Raw genomic sequence first — 26811 nt, 5'->3', positions numbered from 1 at the left:
ACTATCAAATAAAGGCAAAAAGCCAAAAAATATACTAAAAAAAAAAAAAAAAAAGGCCTCGGCCGTTTTCTCCAAAACCACTGGCCTGATTTCAACCAAACTTCTGCGTTGGACTCCCCTCGGCCCCCCAGATGACATATTCGAAATTGAAGAAATTAGATTTTTGGTCAAAAAAACTTTCTCGACACCCGTGGGGCTTAAAACTGTTCGAAAAAGGCCTCGGCCGTATTCTAGGAAACCACCAGCCCAATTTCAACCAAACTTCTGCGTTGGACCCCCCTCGGCCCCCCAGATGACATATTCGAATTTGAAGAAATTAGATTTTTGGTAAAACGTTGAGCGGGGCTCAACGTGATGTAGCTCTGTGGCTCTTCTGGGGTAAATGACCACGACGATCGTATCAAACTCATTTTATTTGTGCAGATTCAACACCACATTTCTTCAGTACAGAGTTTTCGGGGCTTCCAGACACAGAGTCAAGTCAACACCACACGGTCTCCAGCTGTAGAGTTAGCACCAACAAAGGCTGGACAGAGACTTCATCAGATCAGATGTACAGATTTTATATTTCATTGTACAGTTTCAAGGTCGATGAAGGTTTCGACATCTTTTCACCCTGGTTGATTAAAAAGTTACATAGACATTTATAACCAAGAAGCATTTTAACCGTCTGTTTGGATTAATGGACACTTAAATATAAAATACGTGACCTAAAGGTGTCGAACTCCCAATCAGCTGATTGATTATTGGTGTTTGATCCGGTTTGAACCGGTTTGAACCGGCCGGGGTCTTTGGCAGATGAGTTCTTGTCCTATGGCTTCGTCTCGTCACTTTGTGGTTTTGTGTTAACACCCGTTGAGAGTCGTTGATCGGTTGCCATGGCGACATCCATCAACACCAGCACTGACAGTCTCTCTTGTTCAGCTGCAGCAGATCGGCCTCCAGCTGCTCCGCGTCGTCATGGAAACGCTCGGTGAACGAGGAGATCAAACCCGCGGCGCTGCCTTCGTACTCCACCAGCTCAACGCTGTCGCCTAGGAAACAACACGACAGTTGATGTAACTATGTAACTACTGATGTAACTATCGGTCCCGATGTAACTATGTAACTATCGATGTAACTAAGTAACTATGTAACTAAGTAACTATCGATGTAACTATGTAACTATGTAACTAAGTAACTATGTAACTATGTAACTATGTAACTATGTAACTATTGGCCTTCGTACTCCACCAGCTCAACGCTGTCGCCTAGGAAACAACACGACAGTTGATGTAACTATGTAACTACTGATGTAACTATCGGTCCCGATGTAACTAAGTAACTATCGATGTAACTATGTAACTAAGTAACTATCGATGTAACTATGTAACTAAGTAACTATCGATGTAACTATGTAACTATGTAACTATCGATGTAACTAAGTAACTATGTAACTATGTAACTACTGATGTAACTAAGTAACTATGTAACTAAGTAACTATCGATGTAACTATGTAACTATGTAACTATTGGCCTTCGTACTCCACCAGCTCAACGCTGTCGCCTAGGAAACAACACGACAGTTGATGTAACTATGTAACTACTGATGTAACTATCGGTCCCGATGTAACTAAGTAACTATCGATGTAACTATGTAACTATCGATGTAACTATGTAACTATGTAACTACTGATGTAACTAAGTAACTATTGATGTAACTATTGGTCCAGATGTAACTACTGATGTAACTATGTAACTATTGATGTAACTAAGTAACTATCGGTCCAGATGTAACTAAGTAACTATCGGTCCAGATGTAACTATTGATGTAACTAAGTAACTATCGGTCCAGATGTAACTAAGTAACTATCGGTCCAGATGTAACTATTGATGTAACTAAGTAACTATTGATGTAACTATCGATGTAACTATGTAACTATGTAACTACTGATGTAACTATCGGTCCCGATGTAACTAAGTAACTATGTAACTATGTAACTATTGGCCTTCGTACTCCACCAGCTCAACGCTGTCGCCTAGGAAACAACACGACAGTTCAGTCAAGAAGCTTCGAAGCCGCTATTGGTCCCGATGTAACTATGTAACTATCAATGTAACTAAGTAACTATTGATGTAACTATTGGTCCCGATGTAACTATGTAACTATCAATGTAACTAAGTAACTATTGATGTAACTATTGGTCCAGATGTAACTACTGATGTAACTATGTAACTATTGATGTAACTAAGTAACTATCGGTCCAAATGTAACTAAGTAACTATCGGTCCAGATGTAACTATTGATGTAACTAAGTAACTATCGGTCCAGATGTAACTATTGATGTAACTAAGTAACTATCGGTCCAGATGTAACTATTGATGTAACTAAGTAACTATCGGTCCAGATGTAACTAAGTAACTATCGGTCCAGATGTAACTAAGTAACTATCGGTCCAGATGTAACTATTGATGTAACTAAGTAACTATCGGTCCAGATGTAACTAAGTAACTATCGGTCCAGATGTAACTATTGATGTAACTAAGTAACTATCGGTCCAGATGTAACTAAGTAACTATCGGTCCAGATGTAACTAAGTAACTATCGGTCCAGATGTAACTAAGTAACTATCGGTCCAGATGTAACTAAGTAACTATCGGTCCAGATGTAACTATTGATGTAACTAAGTAACTATCGGTCCAGATGTAACTATTGATGTAACTAAGTAACTATCGGTCCAGATGTAACTAAGTAACTATCGGTCCAGATGTAACTAAGTAACTATCGGTCCAGATGTAACTAAGTAACTATCGGTCCAGATGTAACTAAGTAACTATCGGTCCAGATGTAACTAAGTAACTATCGGTCCAGATGTAACTATTGATGTAACTAAGTAACTATCGGTCCAGATGTAACTAAGTAACTATCGGTCCAGATGTAACTAAGTAACTATCGGTCCAGATGTAACTAAGTAACTATCGGTCCAGATGTAACTAAGTAACTATCGGTCCAGATGTAACTAAGTAACTATCGGTCCAGATGTAAGGCAAGGCAGTTTTATTTGTATAGCCCGTTTTTACCACCAGTTTGTCTCAAAGGGCTTTACATCCCATAATAACATCCTCTGTCCTGTAACAGCTGATCAACTTGCTGACGCTACTAAGTCTCTAAGAATGTTTTGTTTACACATTAAAATCCTTCAGTGTCGGGTTAATACAGTACATAGTACATAGTATATAGTGTATAGTATATAGTATATAGTGTATATTATAGTATATATATATTATAGTATATAGTATAAGTACCTGTAACTCTGGTGTTGGCCTGGACAAACATCTTTCTAGCTTCTTTCCTCAGCAGTGTATAGTATAGTATAGTGTAGTGTATATATAGTATAGTATAGTGTATAGTATATAGTATATATAGTGTAGTGTATAGTATAGTATAGTATATAGTAGTATATAGTGTATATAGTAGTATATATAGTAGTATAAGTACCTGTAACTCTGGTGTTGGCCTGGACAAACATCTTTCTAGCTTCTTTCCTCAGCAGTGTAGAGTCTATAGTGGTTATAGTGTAGTGTGTAGTGTATATAGTATAGTATATAGTCTATAGTATAGTATAGTGTATAGTATATAGTAGTATATAGTGTATATAGTAGTATATATAGTAGTATAAGTACCTGTAACTCTGGTGTTGGCCTGGACAAACATCTTTCTAGCTTCTTTCCTCAGCAGTGTATAGTATAGTATAGTGTAGTGTATATATAGTATAGTATAGTGTATAGTATATAGTATATATAGTGTAGTGTATAGTATAGTATAGTATATAGTAGTATATAGTGTATATAGTAGTATATATAGTAGTATAAGTACCTGTAACTCTGGTGTTGGCCTGGACAAACATCTTTCTAGCTTCTTTCCTCAGCAATGTAGAGTCTATAGTGGTTATAGTGTAGTGTGTAGTGTATATAGTATAGTATATAGTCTATAGTATAGTGTAGTGTATAGTATATAGTAGTATATAGTGTATATAGTAGTATATATAGTAGTATAAGTACCTGTAACTCTGGTGTTGGCCTGGACAAACATCTTTCTAGCTTCTTTCCTCAGCAGAACCGTCTCTCGGAGACGCAGGAAGTTGTGTCCGTTGCCGTCGGTGACGGAGGAGAAGCCGTCGTAGAGAGAGCGGCCGCCGTCCACGTCCGCCGTCGACTTCAACACCTACACAACAACACAACAACACAACACAACGTCAACACAACAACACAACAGACTCATCATGATCTGGTCCTGAGCCACAACATAAAGTCAGTGAAGTGTAACGGAGCTCCGTGGAAACAAAATGGAAACACTGTAACAACTGCAGCGTTGGCGGGCGGTCCGAGGGGCCGTCGGCGGTCCGAGGGGCCGTCGGAGGACCGTCGGCGGTCTGTGGGACCGTTGGCGGTCCGAGGGTTAATTGCTCAGAAACCGAGTGTGTTTCATTTTAATAAGTTGTAAGATTCAGAAACATCAAACACATATATTTATATATTTATATATTTATATATATTTATATATATTTATATACCATAACCCTATTTAGGAAAAGTCACGGACTGAGAGACCTGTAGTTTAATGTAACTAAGTAAGAGACCGTCTTTCTAGTGTTAACGCTTAAAATAATTATTTTTATTTTAATGACCTGGGTAATTACTGTAGTTACCTGTAGTTTATTTACCTGTAGTTTAGTTACCTGTAGTTTAGTTACCTGTAGTTTACAGAGGAACCTATGGATGGCTCTGTAGTTACCTGTAGTTTACAGAGGAAGCCGTAGTTACCTGTAGTTTACAGAGGAACCTATGGATAGCTCTGTAGTTACCTGTAGTTTACAGAGGAACCTATGGATGGCTCTGTAGTTACCTGTAGTTTACAGAGGAACCTATGGATGGCTCTGTAGTTACCTGTAGTTTACAGAGGAACCTATGGATGGCTCTGTAGTTACCTGTAGTTTACAGAGGAACCTATGGATGGCTCTGTAGTTACCTGTAGTTTACAGAGGAACCTATGGATGGCTCTGTAGTTACCTGTAGTTTACAGAGGAACCTATGGATGGCTCTGTAGTTACCTGTAGTTTACAGAGGAACCTATGGATGGCTCTGTAGTTACCTGTAGTTTACAGAGGAACCTATGGATGGCTCTGTAGTTACCTGTAGTTTACAGAGGAACCTATGGATGGCTCTGTAGTTACCTGTAGTTTACAGAGGAACCTATGGATAGCTCTGTAGTTACCTGTAGTTTACAGAGGAACCTATGGATGGCTCTGTAGTTACCTGTAGTTTACAGAGGAACCTATGGATGGCTCTGTAGTTACCTGTAGTTTACAGAGGAACCTATGGATGGCTCTGTAGTTACCTGTAGTTTACAGAGGAACCTATGGATGGCTCTGTAGTTACCTGTAGTTTACAGAGGAACCTATGGATGGCTCTGTAGTTACCTGTAGTTTACAGAGGAACCTATGGATAGCTCTGTAGTTACCTGTAGTTTACAGAGGAACCTATGGATGGCTCTGTAGTTACCTGTAGTTTACAGAGGAACCTATGGATGGCTCTGTAGTTACCTGTAGTTTACAGAGGAACCTATGGATAGCTCCGTAGTTACCTGTAGTTTACAGAGGAACCTATGGATGGCTCCGTAGTTACCTGTAGTTTACAGAGGAACCTATGGATGGCCGTCTTGCCGACCGTATGGATCTTGCTGCGGTCCAACGTGATGCGAGCGTCTGGTTTCCCGTCCGGTCCCGTGACCTCGTCCAGACCGACGAGCCCCTCGCCGGCGTCCAGCAGCACGCGGAGGATCACGAACCGGGCCTGCATGTGGGCCTGCACGGAGAGATACAGAGTTATACATATATATACATATATTATATATATATATATATATATATATATATGTATATAGTTATAGATATAGATATATTATATATATATATATATATATATATATATATATATATATATATATGTATATATAAGCAGCGTGTGTATACTCGCCTGCCTCCAGCTCTTGCTCTCCGGTGTGTAGAACTCCAGTCCCAACAGTCCAGCTCTCACCATGCTGAGCCAGTTCACATAGACGACTTCCTCCGCATCCGGGCCCTCGTGGCCGAAGATACTGCAACACACACACACACAGAGAGAACACACACACACACACACACACACACACAGAGAGAACACACACACACACACACACACACACAGACACACACAGAGAACACACACACACACACACAGAGAGAACACACACACACACACACAGAGAGAACACACACACACACACACAGAGAGAACACACACACACACACACAGAGAGAACACACACACACACACACACACAGAGAGAACACACACACACACACACACAGAGAGAACACACACACACACACACAGAGAGAACACACACACACACACACACAGAACACACACACACACACACACACACAGAGAGAACACACACACACACACAGAGAGAACACACACACACACACACACACACACACACACACACACACACACACACACACACACACACACACACACACACACACACACACACACACACAACACACACACACACACACACACACACACAACACACACACACACACTCTTAAAAACTCTTCAAATTAAATTAAAATGAATTTGTTTTTGTCAAAACTCACAAAGACACAGAATGAGTTTCTCTAGTTTCTCTAGTTCCTATCCACCACTTTCCGTCGCCATGACGACATCCCACAGTGACTGTATTGTTGATAGACTGGTTGATCGACATCGGCCGTGACGACTTTATTTATAATCATCACCTCATTTTAATGAGAACAATACGGACGAGGTTTTAGCTTTATGTCACATTTTCACGTCACTATATCACCGTTGTGATACTCTGATGTTTATGAAGTCTATAAAACGACTTGTTGAACAAACATTTTAGATTAGCTGGGCTAACCGTTAGCTGTTAGCCGTTAGCAGTGTCAATAAACAATAACTCAATAAACGGCCCAGTGGATATCCTAGTTCCAACATGACTGAGCTAACTGGAGTAGTTTCATGTCGTGTCCCACAACGGGAGGGTTTTAACAGCTGACGTCCTGATGTTAGCTTAGCTGCTGCTGTTAGCTGTCAGCAGCAGCTAAGCTAACAACTACGATAACCATGACTAATTACAAAAATAGTAGAAATAGTAATGTTTGTTCAATAATTAGTTTTATAGACTTAACAAACATCAGATTTAGTCAAAACGGTTTTGGCAGCCTGGAGCCCCCACATGGTACCTACACCGGTGGCTAACGCTACCAGTTAGCCGCTAACGCTACCAGTTAGCCGCTGGCTAGAACTGGTGGCTAACGCTACCAGTTAGCCACTAACTCTACCAGTTAGCCGCTGGCTAGAACTGGTGGCTAACGCTACCAGTTAGCCGCTAACGCTACCAGTTAGCCGCTGGCTAGAACTGGTGGCTAACGCTACCAGTTAGCCGCTGGCTAGAACTGGTGGCTAACGCTACCAGTTAGCCGCTCGCTAGAACTGGTGGCTAACGCTACCAGTTAGCTAACGCTACCAGTTAGCAGCTCGCTAGAATGCTACTAAAACCCACTTCCGTTGTGGTGTGACGCAATGCATCATGGGAAAATAAAGTGGTGGATATAGTTCCTCTAGTTCCTCTAGTTCCTCTAGTTTCTCTAGTTCCTATAGTTCCTCTAGTTCCTATAGTTCCTCTAGTTCCTCTAGTTCCTATAGTTCCTCTAGTTTCTATAGTTCCTCTAGTTCCTCTAGTTCCTATAGTTCCTATAGTTCCTCTAGTTCCTCTAGTTCCTCTAGTTTCTCTAGTTTCTCTAGTTCCTCTAGTTCCTCTAGTTCCTCTAGTTCCTATAGTTCCTATAGTTCCTATAGTTTCTATAGTTTCTATAGTTCCTATAGTTCCTCTAGTTCCTCTAGTTCCTCTAGTTTCTCTAGTTCCTATAGTTCCTCTAGTTCCTCTAGTTCCTCTAGTTCCTCTAGTTCCTATAGTTCCTCTAGTTCCTATAGTTTCTATAGTTTCTATAGTTCCTCTAGTTCCTCTAGTTCCTCTAGTTCCTCTAGTTCCTCTAGTTTCTATAGTTTCTATAGTTCCTATAGTTCCTCTAGTTCCTCTAGTTCCTCTAGTTCCTCTAGTTCCTATAGTTCCTCTAGTTCCTATAGTTCCTCTAGTTCCTATAGTTTCTATAGTTCCTCTAGGTTCAGTTGTAGTTTTTACCTGAGCACTGATTGGTTGAGACACAGGTAAAGTCCGACACACTCGGCGCGACATTCTTCGTACGACGAGGCGATGGTGGAGAATTTACTGTCCCAGGTCTCACTGCCGCGGTACCAGCTGGTCACCTAGACAACACAACAACACAACAACACAACAACACACTGTTACACACTGGTACCAGCTGGTCACCTAGACAACACAACAACACAACAACACACTGTTACACACTGGTACCAGCTGGTCACCTAGACAACACAACAACACAACAACACAACAACACAACAACACACTGTTACACACTAACCCAGCAGGAGAAGACTACGTTTAGCTCAGAAACAGGAAGTAGTAGCTAATAAAAACAAGTCTTATTTAACTAGACACCTTCTCTCCAGTCTCTGGATTCACCACTTTGTTCTGGTCAAAGTTGAACTTGCCCTGGTCGTCCTGGAAACAACAGAAACAACAGAAACAACAACACATCAAAGTGACGCTTAGACAGATAGAAGCAATATAAAATGTAATAAATTGTATATACAACAAACAGGAAGTGTTGGTTGTAGTTTAGTGCAAAATAAAACATCACTACTTCAATATATCAATAAATATATATGATCAATAAATATATGATTAATAAATATATGATCAATAAATATATGATTAATAAATATATGATCAATAAATATATGATCAATAAATATATGATCAATAAATATATGATTAATAAATATATGATCAATAAATATATGATTAATAAATATATGATCAATAAATATATGATTAATAAATATATGATCAATAAATATATGATTAATAAATATATGATCAATAAATATATGATTAATAAATATATGATCAATAAATATATGATCAATAAATATATATGATCAACATTTCATCACCTGGACAAACAGTTTCCCGCTCCCGTGGCCCAGAAGCTCATGAAGTCCGACCTGAACCTCGAAGGACGGACCCTTCCACTTGATGAACGAGTCCTAGAGAGACACACACACACACACACAGAGACACACACACACACACACAGAGAGAGACACACACACACACACACACACACACACACACACAATATTACAACCAGCAGGACAACAGCAAAAGGGTAAATAGACAGACAGACAGACAGAACGATAGATCACCTTGTCGTCCTCCTGCAGAAACGTCAGTTTCTCCTTCTGCGTAGCGTAGGCAACCGCCAACACGTTGCCTAGCGACACGTTCTTAAAGCCCTCGGACTGTCTGATGTCATCGTCTACACAAAGAAACACACACACACACACACACACTCTCAGTCAGTGTGTAGCCTCGTCCGGAGCGCTAGCGGCGGTCCTAGCGGTCGTAGTCCTAGCGGTCCTAGCAGTCCTAGCGGCCCCAGCGGTCCTAGCAGTCCTAGCGGCCCCAGCGGTCCTAGCAGTCCTAGCGGTCGTAGTCGTAGCGGTCCTAGTCGTAGCGGCCCTAGCGGTCGTAGTCGTAGCGGTCCTAGCGGTCCTAGCAGTCCTAGTCGTAGCGGTCCTAGCGGTCGTAGTCCTAGCGGTCCTAGCGGTCCTAGCAGTCTTAGTCGTAGCGGTCCTAGCAGTCCTAGCGGCCCCAGCGGTCCTAGCAGTCCTAGCGGCCCCAGCGGTCCTAGCAGTCCTAGCGGTCGTAGTCGTAGCGGTCCTAGTCGTAGCGGCCCTAGCGGTCGTAGTCGTAGCGGTCCTAGCGGTCCTAGCGGTCGTAGTCGTAGCGGTCGTAGTCGTAGCGGCCCTAGCGGTCGTAGTCGTAGCGGTCGTAGTCGTAGCGGCCCTAGCGGTCGTAGTCGTAGCGGTCGTAGTCGTAGCGGCCCTAGCGGTCGTAGTCGTAGCGGCCCTAGCGGTCGTAGTCGTAGCGGTCGTAGTCGTAGCGGTCGTAGTCGTAGCGGCCCTAGCGGTCGTAGTCATAGCGGTCCTAGTCGTAGCGGCCCTAGCGGTCGTAGTCGTAGCGGTCGTAGTCGTAGCGGCCCTAGCGGTCGTAGTCGTAGCGGTCCTAGTCGTAGCGGCCCTAGCGGTCGTAGTCGTAGCGGTCGTAGTCGTAGCGGCCCTAGCGGTCGTAGTCGTAGCGGTCGTAGTCGTAGCGGTCCTAGTGGTCCTAGCGGTCCTAGCGGTCCTAGCGGTCCTAGCAGTCTTAGTCGTAGCGGTCCTAGCGGTCCTAGCGGTCCTAGTCGTAGCGGTCCTAGCGTTCCTAGCGGTCGTAGTCGTAGCGGTCCTAGCGGTCCTAGCGGTCCTAGTCGTAGCGGTCCTAGCGGTCCTAGCAGTCCTAGCAGTCTTAGTCGTAGCGGTCCTAGCGTTCCTAGCGGTCGTAGTCGTAGCGGTCCTAGCGGTCCTAGCGGTCGTAGTCCTAGCGGTCCTAGCGGTCCTAGCAGTCTTAGTCGTAGCGGTCCTAGCGGTCCTAGCGGTCCTAGTCGTAGCGGTCCTAGCGTTCCTAGCGGTCGTAGTCGTAGCGGTCCTAGCAGTCCTAGCAGTCCTAGTCGTAGCGGTCCTAGCGGTCCTAGCAGTCCTAGCGGTCCTAGCAGTCTTAGTCGTAGCGGTCCTAGCGTTCCTAGCGGTCGTAGTCGTAGCGGTCCTAGCGGTCCTAGCGGTCCTAGCGGTCGTAGTCGTAGCGGTCCTAGCGGTCCTAGCGGTCCTAGTCGTAGCGGTCCTAGCGTTCCTAGCGGTCGTAGTCGTAGCGGTCCTAGCAGTCCTAGCGGTCCTAGCGGTCCTAGCAGTCTTAGTCGTAGCGGTCCTAGTCGTAGCGGTCCTAGCAGTCCTAGCGGTCCTAGTCGTAGCGGTCCTAGCGGTCGTAGTCGTAGCGGTCCTAGCGGTCCTAGCGGTCGTAGTCGTAGCGGTCCTAGCGGTCCTAGCGGTCGTAGTCGTAGCGGTCCTAGCGGTCCTAGTCGTAGCGGTCCTAGCGGTCCTAGTCGTAGCGGTCCTAGCGGTCCTAGCAGTCCTAGTCGTAGCGGTCCTAGCGGTCCTAGCGGTCCTAGCAGTCCTAGCAGTCCTAGTCGTAGCGGTCCTAGCAGTCCTAGCGGTCCTAGTCGTAGCGGTCCTAGCGGTCCTAGTCGTAGCGGTCCTAGTGGTCCTAGCGGTCTTAGTCGTAGCGGTCCTAGCGGTCCTAGCGGTCCTAGCGGTCCTAGTCGTAGTGGTCCTAGCGGTCCTAGTCGTAGCGGTCCTAGCGGTCCTAGCAGTCCTAGTCATAGCGGTCCTAGCGGTCCTAGCGGTCCTAGTCGTAGCGGTCCTAGCGGTCCTAGCGGTCTTAGTCCTAGCGGTCCTAGCGGTCCTAGTGGTCTACTTACAGTTGGGAATGTTGATCCCGGCAGGAATGCCGCTGCCGGCGAAGGTCAGCACGTCCAGCGAGGTGAAGTCCGGCTTCAGGAACTCGTCCTTCTCGAAGTCTCGTGGCCACGGCAACTCAGGCAGCAGCTGCTCCGCCGAGCTCACCAGCTTAGTGAAGCGCTCGCTCATCGCCTTGTTCACCACGGCAACGAAACCTGCAGCGGCGCCGCAACACAACCATCACTCATTATTATTATATTATTATTATAATATTATTATTCATTATATGAATTAATAATTCAGATTCATTAACTCTCTGTTCTCTGCAGGAAGTAAAGTTACACTGAATTAAACGCAGGTCTTTAGAACTTCACTGCGTACTATCCCTTTAATGCTTGAACCACTCTGAATAACGTCTCATGGACAGAGCACAGAAGAATTAACCTTCATGAAAGCGGTTTCACCTTCAGCACAATTATCACATTCATTCTGTCCAGAACAACGAGGAAACATCTCGACTGTGTTTCTTAATGAAATGTGTTGGTTTAGTTTAGAATAAAACCTTCAGCTCCGAGCTGAGACAGGAGGGTTAGAGAGGGTGAGGCTAACCCTCTCTTACCCTCTCTAACCCTCTCCTCACTAGGGGAGAAACAGCTTCACTCTGAGGGTGAGGCTAACCCTCTCTAACCCTCTCTAACCCGCTCCTCGCTAGGAGAGAAACAGCTTCACTCTGAGGGTGAGGCTAACCCTCTCTAACCCTCTCTAACCCGCTCCTCGCTAGGGGAGAAACAGCTTCACTCTGAGGGTGAGGCTAACCCTCTCTAACCCTCTCTAACCCTCTCTAACCCGCTCCTCGCTAGGGGAGAAACAGCTTCACTCTGAGGGTGAGGCTAACCCTCTCTAACCCTCTCTAACCCGCTCCTCGCTAGGGGAGAAACAGCTTCACTCTGAGGGTGAGGCTAACCCTCTCTAACCCTCTCTAACCCTCTCTAACCCGCTCCTCGCTAGGAGAGAAACAGCTTCACTCTGAGGGTGAGGCTAACCCTCTCTAACCCTCTCTAACCCTCTCTAACCCGCTCCTCGCTAGGGGAGAAACAGCTTCACTCTGAGGGTGAGGCTAACCCTCTCTAACCCTCTCTAACCCTCTCTAACCCTCTCTAACCCGCTCCTCACTAGGGGAGAAACAGCTTCACTCTGAGGGTGAGGCTAACCCTCTCTAACCCTCTCTAACCCGCTCCTCGCTAGGAGAGAAACAGCTTTAAGGGGCTGTGTCCACCAGACGCGTTTTCAGCCTCTGGGCGTCTACTTTACATTCAAACCCTATTGAGTTGGCCACTCACAGCGCTCAGCGCCCTCGGCGGTAAAACGCCCTCGGCGCTTGCTTCTTTTTGTCGCGGCGCTCAGAGCGCTTCGAGTTGAAATCTGTTCAACTTTTAGAACAGCGCTACGCTCGTCAATGTCACTTTTCCCCGCACTGACCAATCAGAATGAAGAAGGGGCTGGACTTACGTTACCACAGCAACACAACCGGAGACGTGGCTCGGTTTATATCATGACCCACACTTGTGTTGAAGGTAGGACGACCTCAGGGTCCATGTCAAAAGCTGCTGCTAATGCTGTTGTGTATTTCTGACACTCGTTGAAGTGTTTACATTAAACAAGGCCGGAACACGGAAGTGTCAGAGGACTCGTTTTGTAACCTAGCAACAGCGGCGTTCTGACGAGGGAGAGAGAGCGCGCTAAGCGCTGGGAAAGCAGCGCTGAGAGAGAGCGCTGTCAGAGCTGAAAGCGCGTCCGGTGGACACGGCCCCTTATAATAACTACAGTCTGAGCTATGAAACTCTGAGGCCGTTACCTTCAAACTCTCCTCTGGAGCCGAACGGGTCTCTGTAGCTCTCGATGAAGCCGATGTAGCTGAGAGAGAAGAGCAACAACACAGTCATCAACCTCACACCAAGAAACAAGAAACGTCTTCACATCTTTACACTGAAGAGGAAGTGAAAACAACAACACGTGACTTTACTGTGACGTGTATCAGACTTCTACCTCTACATGTCATATATATATATATATATATATATATATTAGAGCTGTAATGTGTTTAATCACCTCTCAACTATTGGTCCCTTGTCTTTGATCCAGTAGCGTGAACCCTCTTTGTGAGCGTCCACGGAGCCGAGGGTGAAGCTGCGTTCATATTCCTCCAACATCTTCCTCTGGTTGTCGTTGGCCGCGAAGCTCTGGAGTTTATTTAAAATAAAACACCAGAATGAAACTTAAAGATGAAGCTCTGGAGTTTATTTAAAATAAAACACCAGAATGAAACTTAAAGATGAAGCTCTGGAGTTTATTTAAAATAAAACACCAGAATGAAACTTAAAGATGAAGCTCTGGAGTTTATTTAAAATAAAACACCAGAATGAAACTTAAAGATGAAGCTCTGGAGTTATTAACATAAAACAACTGAATGAAACTTAAAGATAAATATACATCGACCTGACCTCATCCTTTCTTTACTGTATAGTTGTTCTCTATTTAGACTCAACATCTGTCTACAGTCTGAACATCTGTATAGTCTCACCTGTGCGAGCTGCAGCTGCTGACAGACCTTCTCCATCACAGCAGCGTAGACAGATGTTCAGACAGATGTTCAGACAGATGTTTAAACATCTGTATAGTCTCACCTGAGCGAGCTGCAGCTGCTGACAGACCTTCTCCATCACAGCAGCGTAGACAGATGTTCAGACAGATGTAGACAGATGTTTAAACATCTGTATAGTCTCACCTGTGCGAGCTGCAGCTGCTGACAGACCTTCTCCATCACAGCAGCGTAGACAGATGTTCAGACAGATGTAGACAGATGTTTAAACATCTGTATAGTCTCACCTGTGCGAGCTGCAGCTGCTGACAGACCTTCTCCATCACAGCAGGGTAGACAGATGTTTAAACATCTGTATCTTACCTGAGCGAGCTGCAGCTGCTGACAGACCTTCTCCATCACAGCAGCGTAGACAGATGTTCAGACAGATGTAGACAGATGTTTAAACATCTGTATAGTCTCACCTGAGCGAGCTGCAGCTGCTGACAGACCTTCTCCATCACAGCAGCGTAGACAGATGTTCAGACAGATGTTTAAACATCTGTATAGTCTCACCTGAGCGAGCTGCAGCTGCTGACAGACCTTCTCCATCACAGCAGCGTAGTCGCCTCTCGTCACTCTGAACTCTTTGTCTTGGAAGTTGAAGCTTCCGCAGCTCGACGCTCCTTCTCCGTCCGCCGCTCCGTCTGTCAACACCACAGCTTCATTAACGACCCGAGTCCCGGTCGCCACGACAACGTGTCGCCACGACAACGTGTCGCCACGACAACGTGTGGTCACATCACGCTCTGTCACCAACAGACATTCAAAGTGCAGCGATACTGAAGATGTTTCTGACCTTTCTGCTCGGCCGAGGCCAAACGAACCTCGTAGCTGACTTTCCCTCCGTCCTCGCGCTTGAACAGACGAGTGTTGTAGGCCGACAGTTTCTAAAGAGACAATACACCAGTTTAGTTCGTACCTAACCCTAGAATAACTGTCAGGGATGCAAACGGCTCAGGACCAAAAAAGAGAGGAATTGGCGACTTCCGGTTTGATGAGGTAGAGAGCAGACGTGCGAGCAGGGAGCTCCAGCCGAACTTTTCATTTACCTTTCAAGTCTACCAGTTTTACAGTGCTTCTCTTAGGGCTGACTCGTGCATTACTTATTTTTTGTGGGAAAGAGTATTGCGACGTAATGAGCTCTTCAAACTCTAATCCTCAACCGTCAGTAACAACTCGGGCAGCTAGCATTTCAGCTAAGCTAGCTAGCATGGCCGCCGCCGCCGCCACGCCGGAGCTTCCAGACCCGGGGGACAGAAGCGCCGACAGCGGAGGCCACTCCGACCCAGTCACCATGATCGACCTCGAGGCTCTTTTCAACAAACAACGTGATGGCTTCAAAGCTGACATGGCTATCCTGATTCAACAATCAACTGAATCTCTGAAGCAGTCAGTGGATTCACTAGGTCAGCAGGTGACGTCATTTAACAACCGCCTCACTAATACTGAAGTTGTGGTGAGTGAAAACTTCGAAAAAATCACAGAGATGGAAGCTGCTGTTAAGACCTTGCAATCCCAAGCCACGGTGCTCCTGGAACGAGTGGACGACCTCGAGAACCGGTCCAGGCGCTCTAATTTGCGGATTATCAACATACCCGAAGGGAGCGAGAGAGACCAAGACCCGACGAAGTTTGTTTCCAACCTGCTGATGGCGGTGACGGGGCCCGACGTTTTCGACAGCCCTCCCGAGATAGAGAGAGCTCACCGCTCCCTCGGCCCCAGACCAGGTGATGCCGGCGCGGGGAAACCAAGAGCCTTCATCGTCAAATTCCTCCGCTTCCAAGAGAAAGAGCAAGTCCTCCGATGGGCCAGACAACACAAGATGGATTACCGCGGCTCCGAGCTGAGAGTGTATCCAGACATCAGCGCTGCTCTGGCTAAAAAACGGGCTGCATTCAACGCCATCAAACACTCTCTCTACGTGAAAGGAATCAAATTCCGCCTACTGCATCCTGCCCGTCTTCAGGTCTCGTTCCGAAATGAGAACTTTTACTTTGACTCTCCACAAAAAGCCCAGGACTTTTACAACGAGCGTATTGCTCCCACTGGTTAGTGGTCTTATTGAGGATGCTGGCTTTATCTGGACCCAGTGTACGGTCAAGTTTGGACGTTTATAAACAATCAGGTATGGAACAGATGCGCCAGTAAAACTTTGTACTTTATTGTATCCAAGCTATTATTCATCCGAATAACATGATGTGGCACTGGCACCACATCAGTCAGTTCTGTAACTGAAATACATATATTTTTTCTCTTCTCCTCTTTCCCCCTGAAAACTATTAGACTAACTTTTTTTATTGTAAATCTACATTTTTATTTTCTTTTTTTCTTTTTATTTGATATGGATAAGATGTAATTCCAAGGGGCTACTTAGGTTATTCCTTAGTAATTTGAATGCTGATATGGGTGTATTACTGTCCCCAGCTATATCTTCTTATTTTGCGCCTAAATGCACATTGTAGACACACTTGCAGATATAGGAGCCCTATCTGCTTGGTGAGTGTTTAGTTCACAGATTTATGTCACATGGAAGTAACAGAGTCTATGGAGTCCCGCTGCTAGTTCTCGTTCTTAGGACAAGCTTAGGGAGGTCTAGGTGTGTTTATTTGTTCCCTGTTCTAAGGGTTTTTGTTTTGGGGTACTGGGGTGGGGGATCCTACAGATTTGCTTTTATTTATTTTTTTGTTTGTACGTTTGTAACACTACGTCCTTCTACAAAGCAGTGTTTTTTCCTACCATATACTTACAAATTTGTTTATGGCTAATACTACAAAAAAAGGGGTATCTTGTCTGAGATTTGTCTCCTGGAATGTTAAAGGGATCAATGGCCCAGTAAAAAGGGGTAGAGTATTTTCTCACTTAAAACATCTTAAAACAGAAATTGCTTTTTTACAGGAGACGCATTTGATTGCTAAGGATCACCATAGGTTAAAGGCTTCATGGGTTGGCCAAAGTTTTCACTCCAATTTTAGTAGCAAAGCAAGGGGTACAGCGATTTTGATACATAAAAAAATACAGTTTTACCCAACAAACGTCATAGCTGACCACCAAGGCCGGTTTGTTATAGTCTCAGGCTCCCTTATTAATGTACCTGTTGTTCTTGTTAATCTCTATGCACCCAATTGGGATGATGAGGCATTTATTAGGAAAGTAACCTCACTTTTACCAGACTTAACTTCCCACCACTTAATCTTAGGAGGCGACCTTAACTGTACTATAAACCCTTTGCTAGACAAATCCTGCCCACGGCAGGTCTCCCCTTCTAAAGTTGCCAAAGCAATTTCAACGTTTATGGATCAAATAGGAGGTTTAGATCCCTGGCGCTTTCTCTATCCTGATAAAAAAGAATTTTCTTTTTACTCTCAGGTCCATAAAACATTCTCAAGAATTGATTACTTTTACATTGATAATTATTTTCTTCCTGTTGTCGATAACATAGAATACTCAACGATAGTGGTATCTGATCATGCTCCAGTGCTACTCGACCTTTCGTTTACACTTTTACAAAAGACACGTCCTCCATGGAGGCTGAATTGTACATTGCTAAACGATGATGACTTTTGCCAAACAATCTCCAAAGTAATCGACGATTTTCTTGTTACCAACAAGTCTAATCTCATATCCCCATCTTTACTGTGGGAGACATTAAAGGTGGTAGTCCGAGGAGAGATTATATCTTATTCTGCAAGACTGAATAAACTCAAAAAACAAAAACAGGAACAACTCATGGAAAGCATAACAGAATTGGACAGAAAATTATCAACATCTCCATCCCCTGAATTAGACAAAGAGAGACAAAACCTTCAAATGGACTATAACTTGCTTTCAACGCAAGAAACTGAAAAATTACTCTTGCGTTCACGTGGATTTCTTTACGAGCATGGTGAGAAGGCAGGACGCCATCTGTCACGCCTAATAAAAAGCCAATCAGTATCCCAGCAAATTAAACAGATTAGAACTCCTTCAGGTGAACTTACAGTAGTGCCATCCGTCATAAATGAAACCTTTAAAACATTTTATTCTGAACTATATACTTCACAATCCCCAACTGACAAAACAAACATGATGAGCTTCCTGGATAACCTAAATTTCCCACCCATTTCTTCTACTCAGAAGAGCGAAATGGATCGACCCTTAGAATTTCATGAATTAGCAAACTCAGTTAAACTAATGCAAAGTGGCAGGGCCCCTGGCCCAGATGGTTACCCTATAGAGTTTTTTAAAAAATTTGCTGATAAATTAATCCCTCTCCTCTTAGACATGTTCAATGACTCTCTGGACCGGGGTGCTCTGCCTCAAACTCTCACCGAGGCATCTATAACCTTATTATTAAAGCCGGGTAAAGAAGATTCTGATTGTAGCTCTTACCGTCCTATCTCCCTCTTAAATGCCGATTATAAGATTTTAGCTAAGGCACTGGCCTTACGACTTGAATCAATTATGCCGAGCATCATTTCACCCGACCAAACCGGGTTTATGAAAAACCGACACTCTTTTTCCAATGTCCGCCGCCTCCTCGACCTTCTTTTTTCTCCCGCATCCAGGGAGACACCAGAAGTGGTGGTCTCCCTGGATGCGGAGAAGGCTTTCGATCGGGTGGAGTGGAGTTATCTGTTGGAGGTCTTGAAGAGGTTCTGCATTGGGTCTAAGTATATATCCTGGATCTCACTTTTATACTCTTCCCCTAAAGCGTCCGTAAGCACTAATGGGATGAAATCCCAATATTTCACACTCAACAGAGGAACCCGCCAAGGGTGCCCTCTGAGTCCACTATTGTTTGCTGTGGCAATCGAACCTTTATCTATCGCACTTAAATCGGCCAATTTTAGCAAAGGAATCCACAGATGTGGTTTGGAACATACACTTTCCTTGTATGCGGACGATTTACTATTGTTTATTTCTGATCCAGTAACCACCATCCCCAAGATAATTGAATTGCTTAACAACTTTGGAGCATTTTCCGGTTATAAGTTGAACTTCTCAAAAAGCGAATGTTTTCCTGTAAATAACTTAGCCCTTGGGATCCCCGATGTGTCTTTCCCATTTAAAGTGTCTAAAAGCAGCTTTAAATATTTAGGTGTGCATATCTGCCGCAAGATGTCAGATCTTTACAAGAACAACTTTTCACCCCTAATCGACAAGCTTAAATTAGATCTGGAAAGATGGTGTAATTTGCATATAACTATAGCAGGCAGGGTAAGTTGCATCAAAATGAACGTGCTTCCACGTTTTTTGTATCTTTTCCAATGCTTGCCGATCTTTTTACCCAATTCCTTTTTTCGTGCTATAAATAAGCAAATTTCATCTTTTATATGGAAAGGCAAGACTGCCAGGATAAGGAGAGAGTTTTTACAAAGGCATAAGTCCGTTGGTGGTTTGTCACTCCCTGACCTAAGACTCTACTATTGGGCAGCTAACATAAGCAAAATGACTCTCTGGATTCGTGAACCTGAATTAATCTGGTGTAAACTAGAAGCTAAATCCTGTTCTACATCACTCCTAGCTCTACTTACATCAAAATTGCCCTTTCAATCATCCAAATATACATGTAACCCAATTGTCGTCTCCACCCTTAAAATTTGGTTCCAATTTAGATGTACTTTTGGACTCAAAGGATTGTCTAATCACAGCCCCATACATAACAATCATCTCTTCCTCCCTCCCAACATTGATAATGCATTTTCTCTATGGCAGCGCTCAGGCCTTGTCAGGCTAAGTGATCTATATATTAACAATGTCTTCGCTAGCTTCAGCGAATTATGTGAAAAATTTAACCTTCCCAAGTCTCACCTATTCCGATACTTTCAGGTTCGTAACTTTGTTAAATCCAATAGTACCTGTTTCCCCAATATCCCTCCTAACTCAGTAATTGAATCAATTTTGGAAATTCCCACAAATCAGAAAGGCCTTATCTCAAAAATGTACATCTTAATATCCCATCTCAAAGAGACATCTCTTGATAAAATCAAGAAAGACTGGGAACAGGAACTTGGCAGGGTTATCGATGACGGTGACTGGGACTCAGCATTAATTCGTGTAAATAACAGCACATCTTGCTCCAGGCTTAATCTGATACAATTTAAGGTTGTCCATCGTACTTATTTGACCAATTCCAAACTTTCCAAAATTTATCCCAATGTCGCAGACACATGCAATAGGTGTCACTTATCACCAGCAAACATGACCCACATGTTTTGGTCGTGTCCCCGTCTGCAAGTTTACTGGACGGCTGTTTTTAAACATCTTGCAGAGGCACTAAATATGGAATTGACACCTTGTCCAGAATTGGCTATTTTTGGAGTATTATCAGACCAAACAATTAGGAAAAAGTTTAAGGATAGTATCGCCTTTGCTTCTTTATTAGCACGTAGAAGAATTTTGTTGGAATGGAAGGCACCAGTTGCCCCCAAAGCTTCCGTGTGGCTTAAGGACCTCATGCTGTACTTAGATCTGGAGAAAATTAAATACGATCTGAGGGGGACACCTGGAAAATTTGATTCGGTTTGGGGCTGCATGATTAGTTACATAGCTAAATTAAAGACACTACAGGACAAGTGAAATGTTCACTTCTGACAACTGACTTTTGAATTTCCTTTCCCTCCTTATTTCATCTCAACCCACTGAAAATATTACTTCTCAGTTTTGTGGTGTTTTTTATTTTTTATTTTTTATTTTATTTTATTTTTATTACTCTCTCTTAATTGTCTAGGTACTTTTATATTTGCATGTCTGTTTACTGTAAGAAGGAAGGATGTGTGTTATTACTGATCTGTGACAAAATTTTGTAGGATTGGGGAGGGCTGGGAAAGGGAGGGAATAAGTGGTTGTTGTTTTTGGAAAAAAAGAAAAAATCCTTATTTTTCATTGTATGTACTTTTACCTGTCAAATGAATAAAAACATTAATAAAAAAAAAAAAAAAAAAAAAGAGAGGAATTGTCTGGCGTTGGGGGGGGGGGGTGCTCACCATTAACAAATGATTACATTACAATATCATGGAAAAGTCAATTTCCAGTAGTTCAACCCCAACCAAGTATTGATTGATTGATTATAGATGGACATAGTTTTCAGAAGGCCAACATTTCTATATTAAAAATGCTTTAAAATTTAAATTTTGGAGATACTGAATTTGAGGTCTTCACTGAATGTTAGTCATAATTATTACTATTAAAATAAACTGAATAAATAAAGACATGGGATGTGTCATTCAGTGTGTAATGGACATATAGGCCTCTATAATGTGTTAGTTTCACTTTAATTGAACACATTCTACATCGCGGAGGCGACGTCTTTAGGGCTTCCTTCACCTCTGAAACGGGGCAGAGCTCCGTGGAAACACCTGCAGCCTGACACAGCAACGTAGGGAACCGTGCATGTCCGCGGCGCACAGCTCCACGGACGGGAAGGGGGGAAAAACGGCGTCGCCGTCGCACCGAATGCACGCGCCGCTTTGGGTAACGAGCGCGCACGTCGCGCGTCTACATCGGAGGTGAATAGGTCGGCTGTTATCAGTGTAATCAGAGACCATGAGTGAGTTCGCCTCAGTTTCACGTGATTGTCACTGTCAGCCTGTTAGAAAAACATTTACTGCCCCCAACTGAGACGCTGAGACCCCCCCCCCCCCCCCTCAAAACAAAAACTCTTCGGATCTGAACGATTCACACAAGTCACCTAATTGGTCATGAAAAAAGCGAGTTTCGCTTTTCGGCCGCTGTTTGCATCCCTGAACTGTTAGTTAATAGTTAGTACCTAACCCTGTATTGAGGTTATCAGAGAAGATAAACATAAAGAGTTGTAGTTTTAGGTGTGAATACTTTAGAGTCCAGGAACTTCTGAGCCAGCTCAGCGTCCTCCAGACTGCAGTTTCCTGAGAAGTAGGTGGTGATTCCCTGACGGAGGAGAAGCAGAAAGACACAAGGAGCTTTAATGTTCAGCGGCTTCGTTAACGGCACTTTACTGTTGTTTACAGGAAACTTAAAGACCTGTAAACAAACAACAAAACATCACAACAGTGAGAATGAATGAACTTTACTGTGATTAATGATTATACGCTGCAATGAAATCCAACGTGGCTTCTCTCAGACTCAAAACAACAGAAGAGCCATCGTGTTCAAATAGATTAAAACAAATGAGAATTAAAAGTCCGACACCTTTTGGTTTCAATCCAAAATACCTTCTTACTCACTGTGTAATATTAATAGTTTAGTCGTCATGACAACACACCTTGTCTCCCAGGCCGAGCTGCTTCTGTCGGTCGTCCAGCGAGTAGATGAGACGGGAGCAGCGTTCCCACAGCGCCTCGGTCTCCGCCGGCTGCTCCCGGAACGCCGCGCTGGCCCAGACCAGCGCCTTCAGCCGCTCCTAGTGGAGAGACAGACCATAATACCACCCAACAGACCATAATACAGCGCCTTCAGCCGCTCCTAGTGGAGAGACAGACCATAATACCACCCAACAGACCATAATATCCAGCTGCACTCACCTGCGGCAGGTTGGGGATGAACTTGGTGTCTCCAAACGACTTGTAGTTTCCCATGTTGCTATAGAGACCGGCTGCATACACCAGGAAGGCCTAGAGGTCAGAGGTCACAGCGTTAGTTAGTGTTAATGTGTTGCTATAGAGACCGGCTGCATACACCAGGAAGGCCTAGAGGTCAAAGGTCACAGCGTTAGTTAGTGTTAATGTGTTGCTATAGAGACCGGCTGCATACACCAGGAAGGCCTAGAGGTCAGAGGTCACAGCGTTAGTTAGTGTTAATGTGTTGCTATAGAGACCGGCTGCATACACCAGGAAGGCCTAGAGGTCAAAGGTCACAGCGTTAGTTAGTGTTAATGTGTTGCTATAGAGACCGGCTGCATACACCAGGAAGGCCTAGAGGTCAAAGGTCACAGTGTTAGTTAGTGTTAATGTGTTGCTATAGAGACAGGCTGCATACACCAGGAAGGCCTAGAGGTCAAAGGTCACAGCGTTAGTTAGTGTTAATGTGTTGCTATAGAGACCAGCTGCATACACCAGGAAGGCCTAGAGGTCAAAGGTCACAGCGTTAGTTAGTGTTAATGTGTTGCTATAGAGACCGGCTGCATACACCAGGAAGGCCTAGAGGTCAAAGGTCACAGCGTTAGTTAGTGTTAATGTGTTGCTATAGAGACCGGCTGCATACACCAGGAAGGCCTAGAGGTCAAAGGTCACAGCGTTAGTTAGTGTTAATGTGTTGCTATAGAGACCGGCTGCATACACCAGGAAGGCCTAGAGGTCAAAGGTCACAGCGTTAGTTAGTGTTAATGTGTTGCTATAGAGACCGGCTGCATACACCAGGAAGGCCTAGAGGTCAGAGGTCACAGCGTTAGTTAGTGTTAATGTGTTGCTATAGAGACCGGCTGCATACACCAGGAAGGCCTAGAGGTCAAAGGTCACAGCGTTAGTTAGTGTTAATGTGTTGCTATAGAGACCGGCTGCATACACCAGGAAGGCCTAGAGGTCAAAGGTCACAGCGTTAGTTAGTGTTAATGTGTTGCTATAGAGACCAGCTGCATACACCAGGAAGGCCTAGAGGTCAAAGGTCACAGCGTTAGTTAGTGTTAATGTGTTGCTATAGAGACCGGCTGCATACACCAGGAAGGCCTAGAGGTCAAAGGTCACAGCGTTAGTTAGTGTTAATGTGTTGGCGTAGGCTGTGTCCTAACCTCCTCTCTATCTAGTGACTGAATCTATCCCATAATTCACCGCCAAATGTAGTGAACATCCGATGGTCACTAACCGGAGCAAGATATCCCATCATGCATTGCGGTCACGGATCAACGCCGTTACCACAGCAACCCAGAGTGACCGGTGTAGCTACCAAATAAATGAAGTAGTGACCGGTGTAGCTACCAAATAAATGCAGTAGTGACCGGTGTAGCTACCAAATAAATGCAGTAGTGACCGGTGTAGCTACCAAATAAATGCAGTAGTGACCGGTGTAACTACCAAATAAATGCAGTAGTGACCGGTGTAGCTACCAAATAAATGCAGTAGTGACCGGTGTAGCTACCAAATAAATGAAGTAGTGACCGGTGTAACTACCAAATAAATGCAGTAGTGACCGGTGTAGCTACCAAATAAATGCAGTAGTGACCGGTGTAACTACCAAATAAATGCAGTAGTGACCGGTGTAGCTACCAAATAAATGCAGTAGTGACCGGTGTAGCTACCAAATAAATGAAGTAGTGACCGGTGTAGCTACCAAATAAATGCAGTAGTGACCGGTGTAGCTACCAAATAAATGCAGTAGTGACCGGTGTAGCTACCAAATAAATGCAGTAGTGACCGGTGTAGCTACCAAATAAATGAAGTAGTGACCGGTGTAGCTACCAAATAAATGAAGTAGTGACCGGTGTAGCTACCAAATAAATGCAGTAGTGACCGGTGTAGCTACCAAATAAATGCAGTAGTGACCGGTGTAGCTACCAAATAAATGAAGTAGCGACCGGTGTAGCTACCAAATAAATGAAGTAGCGACCGGTGTAGCTACCAAATAAATGAAGTAGCGACCGGTGTAGCTACCAAATAAATGCAGTAGCGACCGGTGTAGCTACCAAATAAATGCAGTAGCGACCGGTGTAGCTACCAAATAAATGCAGTAGTGACCGGTGTAGCTACCAAATAAATGAAGTAGTGACCGGTGTAGCTACCAAATAAATGAAGTAGTGACCGGTGTAGCTACCAAATAAATGAAGTAGTGACCGGTGTAGCTACCAAATAAATGAAGTAGTGACCGGTGTAGCTACCAAATAAATGCAGTAGTGACCGGTGTAGCTACCAAATAAATGCAGTAGTGCAGCAGCCTCAATAAATGTGTCCAGCTGCCAGAGTTGTCCGGTTGCAGCTTCCACAGACTCCCACAACAAACGTCAGAGCAAATTTCCTAACAAGTGTTATAAACTGACCACAGACTCTGGATAGCGAGGCTAATTTCTGTTAGCCCGTCTATGAGGTTTTACATTATACGTTAGCATTAAGCTAGCGGACTTTATGCTATTGTTTCAAACTATGTGGGTTTGATTGAACATCTTTGATGCTTAAATATATATATTACCGCTTAATATATTGCTTTACTCCTCTTTTTATGTTGGTACCTATACACCCGTAGGTCTATGCTACACCGGCCGTTACCATGGTTGTATCCATGGTAACTACACCGGCCGTTACGATCGCGGTCAGAACGTTTTAATTACGCGCTGTAATACGTCATTAACTGAGCGGTGGAGTAGTGTCTGAAAGTGTTTTTTTATTTGACCACTGAGTCACTATAGTGAGGAGGGAGGAGGGAGGAGGGAGGTGGGAGGGGTTTAGGACACCAGGAAGGCCTGAGGTCAAAGGTCACAGTTAGTGTTAATGTGATGTCATTCTGAACGGCGTGTACCTGGAAGTCCTCGGCGCTGAGTCCCGTTGCCGTGGCGACCGCCTCCAGCTGTGCAGGCGTCTGCTTCCTGAAGATCCGCTGCAGCAACACGAAGATGTCGGCCGACTCTGGAGACGTCTGCAGCAGCACGGCCAGACCGCCGTACCTAGAGGATATATTATATTTAATATTCATTAAATGTATATATTATATATATATATATTATATATTCATTAAATGTATTTTATATATATATATTATATTTAATATTCATTAAATGTATATATTATATATATATATTATATTTAATAATGGCCGTACCTACCACACACAGCTCCATTAATCAACTCTCACTTCTTAAAGATGCTTCTTTTAATTGGTCTTTGTAATAATATTCATTAAACGTGAATCGTTAACAAAGACAAAGACGTGAAACTTTTAATTCTGTTGATCTATAAAATGTGTCTGAATTGAATTATTGACACAAATAAACTTTTCTATGATGTTGTAATTTACTGAGAGGAACAAGATCTCTCCTCACTATTGATCTCTAATGATCTCTATTGATCTGTATTGATCTCTATTGATCTGTATTGATCTCTATTGATCTGTATTGATCTCTATTAATCTCTATTGATCTGTATTGATCCGTCCTGAGACGTAGACGTAGACGTACCAGGCGGCGCGGGACAGGTAGTGTGCGTACATCTTCTCCTGCGGCGAGAGGAGGCGGAACGCTTCGCCACAGTCCAGAGACGAGATGCCGATGTCGTTGGGGAGGAAGTACTGAGAGTCGACCATGTTCAGGCTGCACACCGACCTGAGGAGGAACAACGTTTAAATAAGAAGTACTGAGAGTCGACCATGTTCAGACTGAGGCTGCACACCGACCTGGACCTGAGGAGGAACAACGTTTAAATAAGAAGTACTGAGAGTCGACCATGTTCAGGCTGCACACCGACCAGGACCTGAGGAGGAACAACGTTTAAATAAGAAGTACTGAGAGTCGACCATGTTCAGGCTGCACACCGACCTGAGGAGGAACAACGTTTAAATAAGAAGTACTGAGAGTCGACCATGTTCAGGCTGAGGCTGCACACCGACCTGGACCTGAGGAGGAACAACGTTTAAATAAGAAGTACTGAGAGTCGACCATGTTCAGACTGAGGCTGCACACCGACCTGGACCTGAGGAGGAACAACGTTTAAATAAGAAGTACTGAGAGTCGACCATGTTCAGGCTGCACACCGACCAGGACC

At 44.1% G+C, this 26811-nt stretch overlaps 1 protein-coding gene across 1 annotated transcript; it reads right to left on the bottom strand.

The window, feature by feature from the left end:
• Nucleotides 1-395: 395 nt before the first annotated feature.
• dpp3 (dipeptidyl-peptidase 3) lies at nucleotides 396-26353 on the bottom strand. Its single transcript, XM_085772165.1, has 18 exons — nucleotides 26229-26353; nucleotides 25574-25718; nucleotides 22654-22743; nucleotides 22395-22532; nucleotides 21986-22060; nucleotides 14970-15060; nucleotides 14687-14817; nucleotides 13642-13772; nucleotides 13388-13446; nucleotides 11553-11747; nucleotides 9406-9518; nucleotides 9154-9246; nucleotides 8636-8698; nucleotides 8255-8379; nucleotides 6016-6136; nucleotides 5665-5844; nucleotides 4042-4204; nucleotides 396-1034 (listed from the first exon to the last, which is right to left on the bottom strand). The coding sequence occupies exons 1-18, from the start codon at nucleotides 26351-26353 to the stop codon at nucleotides 892-894; spliced, it is 2181 nt and encodes a 726-aa protein (XP_085628291.1). The 3' UTR covers nucleotides 396-891.
• Between the last annotated feature and the right edge of the window lie 458 nt (nucleotides 26354-26811).

The sequence above is a fragment of the Trachurus japonicus genome, unplaced genomic scaffold, assembly GCF_045865225.1.
Source record: "Trachurus japonicus isolate A0001 unplaced genomic scaffold, Traja_1.0 AP030139.1".
Lineage (NCBI taxonomy): Eukaryota > Metazoa > Chordata > Actinopteri > Carangiformes > Carangidae > Trachurus > Trachurus japonicus.
This window is presented reverse-complemented; position numbering and strand designations above follow the sequence as displayed.